Source organism: Panthera tigris, chromosome B3 (genome assembly GCF_018350195.1).
Source record: "Panthera tigris isolate Pti1 chromosome B3, P.tigris_Pti1_mat1.1, whole genome shotgun sequence".
Taxonomy (NCBI): domain Eukaryota; kingdom Metazoa; phylum Chordata; class Mammalia; order Carnivora; family Felidae; genus Panthera; species Panthera tigris.
This window is the reverse complement of record NC_056665.1, coordinates 20,849,895-20,861,954: the sequence shown is the minus strand read 5'-3', so window position 1 is coordinate 20,861,954 and position 12,060 is coordinate 20,849,895. Positions and strand designations below refer to the sequence as shown.

The 12,060-nt window shown below is 40.2% G+C and overlaps 1 protein-coding gene across 2 annotated transcripts in view; it reads right to left on the bottom strand.

The window, feature by feature from the left end:
- The window catches only part of FAM189A1 (family with sequence similarity 189 member A1), a 434,865-nt gene that overhangs the window by 80,641 nt on the left and 342,164 nt on the right, over window positions 1-12,060 (bottom strand). For both annotated transcript variants that reach the window (XM_015543684.2, XM_042988240.1), the window contains one exon: window positions 3,018-3,152. In XM_015543684.2, the coding sequence (XP_015399170.2) occupies window positions 3,018-3,152 (135 nt within the window). The remainder of the gene's footprint in view (window positions 1-3,017; window positions 3,153-12,060) is intronic.

Below are 12,060 nucleotides of genomic sequence, written 5' to 3'. Positions count from 1 at the left end.
ATTCAGACTGGAAAGGAAGATGTAAAATTGCCTCTCATTGCATTTCACATGACTGCCTACAGAGAAGATCCAAAAGAATCTATAAAGGAGCTACAAGAACTATTAAGTGAGTTTAACAAGATCACAGGATACAAGATCAGTAACAAAAATCAAATTTCTATATACTAGCAATGAACAAGAGATGGTTAAAAAACTTTTAAGCACCATTAAAATAGCACTAACAAACATGAAATACCATAAGCAAAAATACTAAAGAAAATATGTTAACATCGATATCTCAAACACTGTATAACACTAGTAGAATATAAAAAGAACTGGGCGCCTGGGTGGCTCAGTTGGTTAAGCGACCGACTTCAGCTCAGGTCATGAGCTCATGGTTTGAGGGTTTGAGCTCCATGTTGGGATCTGTGCTGACAGCTCAGAACCTGGAGTCTGCTTTGGATTCTGTGTGTCCCTCTCTCTCTGCCTCTCCCTGGTTCACACTCTGTCTCTCTTTGTCTCTCAAAAAATAAAAATAAACATTAAAAAAAATGTTTAAAGACCTAAGTAAATGGAGAGCTATATCACGAATATGTCGATTCTCTCCAAACTGAGATACAGAGTGAATGCCACTCCAATCAAAACCCCAGCAGGATTTCTGGAGAAACTGATAAGCTGATTCCAAAATTTACACGGAAATGCAGAGGAACTAGGATAGCCAAAATGATTTGAGAAAATAACAAAGCTAGAGGACGGCAGTAAACAGACCCTCCCTTCCAAGTGTCTTTCATCTACCAGATTCCAGATGAAACTCAGCTCCCCACCTTACACACTCAAGGCCATTGCTCTCATTACCGGCCCTCAGCTGGGGGGCAGGCTGCTCACTTCTCCCTCTTTTTCAATCATAAATCCTCCTTATTCGGAGCCTCATGCCACCAGCTCTGACAGTTCCTACATTCGGAGAAGTTTTTTAAAACAAATTTATTCAGAAGTTTGGTGTAGTTTTTCTCAGGCCTTCAGCTCTCACAATTGTCTTGGGCAATTTGAACACCCATGGGGATGAGCCGTTTGAGAAGACTCCCCTGCACTGACTTGAACTGTTTAGGTCTCCTTCACTTTGTTTCATTGTAGTTATCTTCTCCCAAGTGGTTTCCTCATCAGGGCACCAGAGCCAGGGACACTGGGAAAGGGTGGGTGGGACTGCAGGCTTGTCAGCCCAGCCTGGGCCTTCTTAGAGGGAGCACTGTGGTTCCAGCACCATCTTTCAGGCCACAGCCACTCCTCAGGGGATAGAGAGTCAAGAAGACAGGTCCTGGGAGGGTACCACTGAGTACAGGTGTCATAAAGGACTCCAAGGTCTTGGGACTTCAGACCAAATACCTCTAGCCCATCAACTGAGTGGGACATGACATAGCTATTTAACTGCATGCACGCACCCATGTGGCCTCCAGACTGAGAGATTCCCTAGGGGATTTGTGCACTCTTCCAGGGGGCAGTGACTGCACTGTAATTTAATTATAATTACCTATTGTCTTGTTATAGGCAGCAAGAAATACCCTTTAAAAATTTCTTTTAATTAAAAAAAAAATTTTTTAAGTTAAAAAAAATGTTTATTTAGTTTGAGGGACAGAGAGTGCCAGCCAGGGAAGGGCAGAGAGAGAGAGGGAGACAGAATCCCAAGGAGGCCCTGCATGGTCAGCACACAGCCTGAAGCAGGGCTCCATCCCATGAACTGTGAGATCGTGATCTGAGCTGAAATCAAGAGTCGGATGCTCAACCGACAGAGCCACCCAGGCGCCCCTGTTTTTGTTTTGTTTTTTTTTTTAAATATGGAAAGAAAAAGTCAGGAGGTGACTTAGGAGTTGTCAGAATGAGATCTCAGAGTGAGCACTAGCTGCCCATGTCCCCATTCCAGGAGGGCTGTGAAAGGCCACGGTGGGCCTCAGACACTGACCCTGTGCAAGCCCATAGTGAGAGAAACCATGGTTGTATGCAACGTGAGGTGGCAAGAACCACCTTGCACATAAGAGGACAGGCCCCTGAGTGCTGCAGTCTGGGTTCCTCTGAGCCTCCTGGATCTGTTACTCTGGAGAGCTGCTGGAACCACTCTGCGAGAGGAAGTCAGTCCCACCCTGTACTTTAGGCACATTTCCTATTTCTCTTACGTCACTGCCCATTTGCCACATGTTTTCACAGTGCCCTGGACTAATAGGGAGCTCACCCAGACCAACAGGTCATTGTTGCCAGCATTTGGAATGACACCCAGGTACTCAATTCCAGAGGGCAACACTTTCCTCCTTTCTCCCCCGATTCCAGGGTGACTCTTCGAGTCTCCAGTTCCCCACATACTGTGTTCCCTATGGACATACTCTAGAGCTCCCTACATACTGTAAATACAATTTTATCACCATAAAGCATTCCTTTGACCTTGCTGCATCCTTTTAGAAAAGTTTTAGCACATTTTCACCCAGGGAAAAGAGAAGAACTGGGTTCATTGTTCATATGCATTTTTAAGCAGCCAATTTTGGTTTTCAGGAGAAAAAAAAAACTTGCAGGAAGAAAAAGAAAGGAATAATATAAACAATTTTCCATGTCATTTAAAAAAATCAGATGCTGTACACAAGAATAGATTGCTGTGGGAAATTGTAAAATGTCTTTCTCCAAATATCTTTAAAAAAGGCAAAATAAATGCCCATCTGTTCCCTGATGGTGTACCAGCAAAAATGTTAGAAAAGCAGTAGAATGCATCACATCCACATTTGTAAAGACCTGTTTCAACCATTCATATCCTACTCCACATATGTCAGAGGCAGGAAAGTGAAATGGTAAAAATGGAAAACGAGATCCAGAAAGCAACACCTTTAAAGTGAAAATCTATAATCCTATAAAATGTTCTCCGGAAAGATATTCCCTCTTGCATTTCAGCTACAGAGATGAATTAAGAAGTGGAAGGAATAGATACATGAGTAAAGCCCTCCTAAAATGTCTGTAAATGCATGGGATGGAATGCATGAATAAGCAGTGCCCTTGGCCATCACCTTCAACGTCAGCCTCACGGCGTTGCAGTCCTCCTGCAGCGGATTCAGCTTCAGCGTCTCCCCAAGGTTGCTGCAGCCGGATGACTGGTGCTGCATTTCACAGCAGACACACACCCCGACACTGTCAAACTTAATCTAGACAGAGGAACACAGACAGATCTCACAATTAAAACGGCATTCTGCCCTGGTGGGTACACTTGAGCTACACAATTAAGATCATGTGAAAATGCCTCAGTTCAGAGCACCCTGGTTCAGTTTTCTTTAAGTAATAAAGCCAAATGATTTATCTTGACAAAAGCCATGGAAACACACACACACACACACATACACACACACCAGGAGGAATAACTTCAAATTCCGATTTTCAAAGCAATTAATGAAAAAGAAAAAAATAAGCTTGAAGAAACTTAAGTGATAGTAACAGACAGTTACAGAGGAGTCACAGAAAGAGATTAAAGTAAATGAACAGAAGGGCTCCTGGGTGGCTCAGTCAGTTGAGTGTCCAACTCCTCTTGATTTTGGCTCAGGTTATGATCTCATGGTTTGTGAGTTCGAGCCCTTCATCGGGCTGTGTGCTGACATTGTGGAGCCTGCTTGGGATTCTGTCACTCTTTCTCTCTCTGCCTCTCTCCTGCTCTCTCTCTCTCAAACATAAATTAAAAATAAACATTAAAAACAAAAGGAAATGAACAGAATGCTACTCCTATTGAGTTATGTATGGAGACATGTTATCATAGCTCTGTGTCTTGGCATGTTCCGCTCCCTGGGTCAGCAATTTCCTCACTATAATGTCATGGCCTATCAAACTCCTACTCATCTGTCAAGACCCAACTCCCATGTCATCCTTGAGGACTTGTCTGGTTTTCCCTCTCCGGAGCTGCTTGCTTCTTCTCTGGGCAGCGCACTCCGCCCCCAGATCTGCTGGAGACTTATTTTATCTAGCTGTAGTTATTTATGTCCTGTGTGCTCCCCGAGGGCAACCACCACATGTTACAGTCACAGGATTCACAATGTGATAAGGTGTGGCATTTCAATAAATGCTGTGTAAATAAACATGTCTTGGAAAATTAAAAACCAGGGAAGGAAAAAATGCAGTTCAAGTGTTTTGAAAGCTTGGAGCCCAGGAGGAAACCCTCAGAGCACGCCTGCCCACCACCCCCCCCCACCTCCCTGCAGCCTCAAGTGGACCGCGCATCGCCAGCCTGCAGAAATGAGAAGTCACTGCCTTCTGCAACTCACAGCCCTAGGCACCCACCCTCACTGACTTGTTCCCATTGCTGGCTGAGTCCTCCACGCCTAGCTGCTGTCACCTACACACCCAACTGCTCACTAACACAGACTTCCAGGGAAGTGAAATAAAAAGGGACAGCCATAGGTCAAGGGTATTGTCCAGGGCCAAATTTTCATCTTTTAAGCCTCAAGTTAATTTATCCTTTACCTACTTTATGCTTCAATTTCTGCTCTTTTAATTTGATCTAAAATGATGACTGACAGACTGGAGGAGGAGAACTGAGGGCGGAGGCCAGCAGGAGGAGAGCCATACCTGCACCAACCACTGCCAGGAGCCTCCGCCACCCCACCTACGGGCCGGGGGCCGGGAAGGTTGCTTTTGCTTTTATTGCTTTTAGTGATGTCTCCAGTCTCTGGAGTTGAAGTCCACCCTGAGCATGGAGTCCAGCTGAGGGAGCCCTAACAACACTGTCACCCATAACAACATTCCACAGTGGAGGTGCACAGGAGGTGTGCAGGGCCAGGTCGTTCAGTACAAGCCCCCTTTTGTATGCGGCAGCCTGTCCTGCTGATCCACAGAACACACAGAACTCAGGGACAGCTGGGATTGGGCCCCTCAATCCTGCACACCAGATATGTGCTTTGGGCAAGGCCCCTTCCTGCTGGCTGGCGAGGGCTGGGCTGAGGCTGTGGGGACTTTGTTCCCTAACAGACCCCTCAGGTTCTCTTCCAACTAGAGATGCCATGAAATGAAGAAGGACTGAGAAGTCAGTCATTGCTCTTGCAATGGGAACTGTTTTGTGGTGGTCTCAGCCTATTGATAGTGATGCTATTGATCAGGAATGCCTGGAGGCACTCACCTGGGCCCATGCTACCTGTGATGAGCTCCCCACAGACACTTGTGGCTAGACCAGCCCCGTGGTTCTTGAAATGATTGCAAAACACTCCTCAGCAACAACTGTCAGGGAACTTTGACAAAACAAAGCTTATTGGCTGCAGTTCCTGGAGGGAACACAGCATACCCAGGGCCATGTAGTGGTGTCATGATAGGGGGTGAAGGGTAGAGGGGGCCTGGGGCTCTGCCTTTACTGTGGTCCAGGGTGGGGTGTTTAGGGCTTCACGGGTTTGTTCTTTATTGGTGAGTTTAAACCCTAAGAGCAGGAATTAGGGCATGGGAAGGGAAAAGCAGGATAACTCAAGAGGTCAGTTATCTGGGTCGCCCAGCGGGGAGGGAAACTTCATGGCTGGGGCAGCCTGGCTCCTTATTTGTTGTGTGACTTGTAACTTTGGGCAATGTGTTTATTTGAGATGGAGGTCTTTGAAATGAATACCTTGACAATCAAAAGCTTAATGTCAGGCACTTAAAATGTAGAAACTCTTTCCCCAGAGATCCACTCTCTTCCCCCTGATGTCCCACTTTTGCCTTTCCCTATTCCCTCCCTCCCTCTGCCCCACCCTGGATCCCCCTCACTCTCCTGTGCTCTCTCCCCTGACCATAGCATTTACCACCTTCTCACATGCCCTGAGATGGACTCATTCTGTTTATCTTCTGTTCCGCCCATCAGAGTGTAAGCGAAGGATCTGGGTCTGTCTTATTCACAGATGCACGCAGAACTTACAACAGTGCTGGCTGGGAACGGCTCTCTCTCCCAATCTCTCCATTGCTGCCTGCCACCCTGGCTGAACGACATGAGGTGCAGCCTGTTTGGCACGAACAGATCCCTGGAAAGAGGCAGCACATCGCATGGTCCACTAGCTACACTCATGTAAATTGCTTATCACATCGCACTCTGTGGGGATAAAACAACCTAACGCTGGAAGAGGAAGGAGGAGATAATTTGCGGGGAGCAGACAGGTCTAGGTAAGTCTCCTTCAATGGAACAGAAAGGCCTGAAACAAGATTCTCAAGGCACCCACCGCCAAGTCTGCATAATAAGTTTGAAATGGTGTCTCACGCTAGATACTTGTTAAAGTATGCCTGCTCTGAATTCAAAGCCACAGCCCAGTACTTGCTACAGAGCACACAACGATTTTTTCCAACTGAAGAATTAAGATTCTATAATCAGGGAAAATCTATTTAAGCTACAGTAAGTACCTAGTGCCTCAGGTAATGCCCAAGACCAATCATCACCCACATGAGTAAATGCACATCCCAGCAATTTACTGTGACCAACTCTGTTGTGCTGTGGCTGGGGTTTAATTTAATTTTAATGTATTTTAATTTTAATTTAATTTAAATGTAAAAAAAAAACACACTTATACGGTCTTTAGAAAAAAAACACTGGAGAAAATCTTTAGGATCTAAGGTTAGGAAAAGAGTTCTTGGAGTAACACCAAAAATATAATGAGCAAAAATTGACTTTTGTGCTACAAATGACCCGTTACAAGAATGAAAGACAAACTATCGACCTTGAGAAAATACGTGCAAACCACATAGTCAAATAAACCATGTACTATATACGATCTTTGTCTTTTATTCTAAAGTCTTAACTCTTTTTGTTTTATTGCTTGTTTAGTGTCCTATGTGCTTGTCTCTAATTCACCCCCAATCTCCCCAAGAGAACTGAAAATATACCCTGAGTGTAATCCTACTCATCAGATGTTCTGTCAGCTTTATTTTCTTCTTAGAGACAGTTCCATGGAGCCTCTCTGTCCTGCTTTAATCTGGACTCGTCAATCTATAAGTGGTCTGTCTACACTACTCATGTACATGCTGGGACATTTTTCTTTTATCACCTCGAATTCTCTTTCCTTTGTTAGATCCCCTCTTCTCTTGTGTCTTGGCTTACGATCTCATTTTGGGGGAAGTAAGTTCCTTCAGTACTTTCCTGTCTAAAATTACAAAGACTGAAACTCCCAAGAATAAGCCAGGATGTGGAGCACTGGGGACCCTCAGACAGGTCTAGTGGGTGTGTAAATTGGCACAGCCACTTCGGAGAGTGGTTAGACCTTGTCTACTTTTTACTATGGCACTTAGGATGAAGTTGTTATTTTTACCCATAGATATCTAATTGTTCCAACACCATCTGTTGAAAAGGCTATCTTTTCTCCATTGCTTTTGACCTTTTTCAAAAATCAGTTGGGCATATTTCTGGGTTCTCTGTTGTGTTCCATTTATCTACTTATCTCTCTTCCTTGCCTACTGTGGCTATAAGTCTTGAAATAAAATTGATTCCTCCCCTTTCGTTCTTTTTCAAAATTGTTTCTTTTCCTTTCTGTATACATTTTAGTATAAAATTGTCTACGTCTACAAAAAAAAAAACTTGCTGGGGTTTTGATAGGAATTGCACTATGTTTGCATATCAATTTGAGGAGAATTTATAACATTGCTATGCTGATTCTTCCAATTCATGAGGACAGTATGTCTCTCCACTTACGTAGAATTCTTTGATTTACTTCATCATCATTATGTAGTTTTTCAGTGTACGTGTCCTGTACATATTTTGTTAGATTTACCCCTGTGCACTTTCTGAGTGATTATAAATAGGACTGTGTTTTCAATTTCGGTGCCCATACACTTATTGCTAATATAGAGAAATACAACTGAATTCTGTATGCTTATCTTGTATCCTGTGAGCTTGCTGAACTCACTGATTAGTTCTAAGGGATTATTTCTGGAGATTCCTTGGTATTTTCTATGTATACACTCATGTCATCTACAAATAAGGTTAGTTTTATTTCTTCCTTTCTGATTCGTATGCTTTAATTTGCTTTTCCTACCTTGTTGCATTAACTAGAACTTCTAGCACTATATATACTACATTGAACGATAGTGGTGAGGACAGGCATGCTTGCTTTGTTTCTGATCTTAGGGGGAAAGTTTTCAGTCTTTTCCCATTAAGTATCGTGTTCACTGTAGGGTTTTTGTAGATGCTCTTTTTCAGGTTCAGGAAGTTCTCCTTTAAGCCTATTTTTCTAAAGATTTGTTTATCATGGAAGGATATTCAATTTTGTTAGTGCTTTTTCTGTATCAGTTGATCTGACCATGTTATTTTCTTCTTTCATCTATTAATATCATAGATTACATTGATTGACTTTTGAATATTGAACCAGCCTTGCATCCCTGGAATAAACCCCTCTTGGAGATGATATGTAATTTTATTTATATATGCTGAATTCTACTTGCTAATATTTTGTTAAGGATCTTTGCATCTATGTTAATTAGGGATATTGGTCTCTAGTGTTCTTTTACTGTATTCTCTCTCTGGTTGTGGTAGATCGTAATACCGGATTCATAAAATCAACTTGGAAGTGTTCATTCCTATTCTATTTTCTGGGAAACAGTATGTGAAAATGGTGTTAATTCCTTTAAGTATTTGGTAGACTTATCCAGTGAAACTATCTGGGCCTCGAGATTTTGTTTTGGGGAGTTTTTAAATTAAAAGTTTAATTTCCTTAATAGTTATAGTGTAATTTAAACTGTTACATATTGTGTGAGTTATGGTAGTTTTGTGTTCTTTAAGAAGTTGATCCATTTAATCCATGTTGTTAAATTTATTTGTGTAAAAATGTTCATATTATTCTCTTATTATCTTTTGATGTCTGCAGAGTCTGAAGTTACATTCCCAATTCATTCCAGACATGGTAATTTGTGCCCTTTATCTTTTTTTTTCTTAGGGGAGGTTTGTCACTTGTGTTGATCTTGTCAAAGTATCAGCTCCTTGTTTCATTGGTTTTCTCAACTATTTTCTTGTTTGTGATTTCACTGATTTGTGCTCTTATCTTCTTTGTTTCCTTCTTGCTCTGGGTTGATTTTCTTTCTTCTCTAGTATCTTGAGGTAGGAAATTAGGTTATTGATTTGAGACCTTTCCTTGTTTCTTATGAAAGCAACTAGTGCTACAAATTTCCCTAGTATTACTTTAGCTGCATCCCACATATTTTGATATGTCATGCTTTATTTTCATTCCTTTCTAAATATATTTGGATTCCCTTTGAGGCTTCTTTTTGATTCATGGATTATTTAGAAGTGTGCTGTTTAACTTTCACATGTTTAGAAATATTCCCCATAATAGCAAAGGAAACTTACACTATGAGTAAGATGAAACAGTAAATTATGGCAACCATGTAAATACCCTACGGCAAGAATAGAAACAGGAAATAAAGCATTTATATAAATAAAGAATTCTAAGGAGGAAATAAGGAATTATAAACTATAAACAGGACACTTACTATTATAATGGTTTTAGAAAACAGAGAATCTTTTCTTCCTAATTGTTTTTTTTTCCCCTATGGGTAAATTATCATTATTTTAATGGCTTACTTCAAGATTTTTCTTTGTCTTTAGTTTTCTTAAGTTTGACTATGGTGTGTCTTGGTGCATATTTCTTTGGGAGAATCCTGTTTGGATTTGCTCAGCTTCTTGAATTTTTAGGTTAATGTCTTTTGCCAAATTTGGGGCATTGTCAGCCATTATTTCTTCAAGTATTTTTCAGCCTTACTTTTTAAAAAAAGTTTATTAATTTATTTTTTAGAGAGAGGGAGGGGGGGAGAGAGAGAGAGAGAGAGAGAGTGCAAGCATGGGTGGGGGAGGGGCAGAGAAAGAGGGAGAGAGAGACTCAAGCTGGCAGCGTGAAGTCTGATACAGGACTCAAACTCATGACTGTAAGATCATGACCTGACCTGAAATCAAGAGCCCACACTTAACTGACTGAGCCACCCAGGTGCCCCAGCCTTGCTTTTTTAATCCTTTCTTTCAGTAACTCCAGTGACATGAATGTTAGACCATAAACCACTGAGGCTCTCTTCATTTTTGTTTCTTGTCGATTTTCTCTCTGGTGTTCAATTTGGGTAATTTCTACCTACTGTTCCATTTTTCTGTTCACTGATTCTTTTCTCATTCCCCTTCATTCTGACATTGAGCCCAGCTATGGAGCTTTTTATTTCATTCATTTTTGAGTTCTAAAATTTTCATTTGGCTCTTTAGATCTTCTATTTTTTTACTGAGACTTTTTATTAATTCATTTATTTCAGGAATGTTCATAATTGCTCATGGAGGCATTTTTATCATGGACTATAGATGAACATATGAAAGTCAAAGCAATAAAACTGTGAGAGGATGATAAGAATACCTTCATGTCCTTGGAGTAGGAAAACACTTCTTAAGCATGACTCAAAATGTATTAATCATAAACAAATGACTAATGTATTTGAAATGAAAAACTTTTCATAAAATAATACCCAAATGAGAGTAAAATAGAAGATTTTGCATTACATGCAAGTATAGAAAACTTATATCCAAAACAAACAAAAAACCCCTCACTTAAACATTAAGGAAAAGACAACCCAGTGTGAAACATGATAAGGAGCCCCACCACAATAGTAATCTGAAAAATAGAAATCAAAATTACAATATGATGTTGGTTACACTCTTACCAGAATGGCTAAAATTGAAAAATAATTACAATAGACAATACCAACTGATGATAAGGATGTGAAGCAACAGGAACTCTTATACATTGCTGATGGGGTTGTGAACTGGGACAACTTTGGAATACAGTTTGGCATTATCCATTTATATTAAAGATTTCTACCCAATCTAATGTAATATCCTAATTGTAATATCCTAGTGACTATCCTCACTGGGAACAGAGAGGCAGTGAATTGGGAGTGCATAAGGAGGGTCTTGGGTTTCTGGAGATGCTCTATTTGTAGATTTTAGTGGAGGTCACATGCATATTTGCCTTATGATAAACTGCTGAGCTTTATATTTTTGTTTTGCAGACTTTCTTAAATATGTTTTATATTCTCAAGGAAAAAGGTTAAAAATGAATGGCCTGCTTGAAAATAAAATGTAAAACTTAAATCAGGAAAAGAACAAAACCAAGTTTACAGAAAATAGCAAAAAAGAATTTAACATAAAAAGCGAGAGTAATGGAATAGAGGATAGGAATAAAGATATTAGGATAATAAAGTCTAAAGATAATTCTTGAATAGACAAACCCCAGGTAGGACTAAACAAAAGAAAACAAAACAAAAGCCAAAGCAAACATGATTAGAAATGAGAAAGGAGCTTTAAATATAGAATGTTGGAGATTTAGAGAATGGAGGCAGGTCTAAGGCCATAAATCCAAAAATCTGGAGAACCTCAATAATTTCATAGCAAAATATAAACTACTGTACTGAATCCAAAAGATGCAGTAAACCCAAAGTCCAATAACCATAAAATATACTGGGAAGTCCAAAATGGTATTTCAAGCTGAGTTGCTTGTGACCTTTAATGGAAAGATAATTCCTATGTTTTAGCTAATGCAATAAGAAAATATTGTAAGTTGTGTAAATATTGGAAAAGACAGAATTGTCTTTCTTTCCAAATTATTTGATTGATTATCTAAAATAACCTAAGAGAATATACTAAAAAAACTGGAATTAAGATTATTTGTTATACTTATTATTAAAAATATGATACTAGTAACAACCAAATAAAAATAAAAATGGCAGGGGGCCTGGCTGGCTCAGTCAGAGGAGCATGTGACTCTTGATCTTGGAGTCATGAGTTTGAGCCCCATGCTGGGTGAAGAGATTACTAAAAAAAATAAATAAAACTTAAAAAAAATTAAAAAATAAAAATGACAAATGTATTGTACTCAGTTAATAGTAACAAATACAAAATACCTAAAAATACATTAACATAAAATAAATTAAATATGAAAATAAAATGACCAATGGGAAGTTATATATAAAATCTTATTATGTAGCAATAACTCAGGTATAACAGATATGGGTCATTCTACCTGGCCGCCCAATGCCATTAAGCCTTCCTCCTCAGTTTGGGGAATACTCACCTTATGAGTCGGTCTACCTTCTCCAGAAATG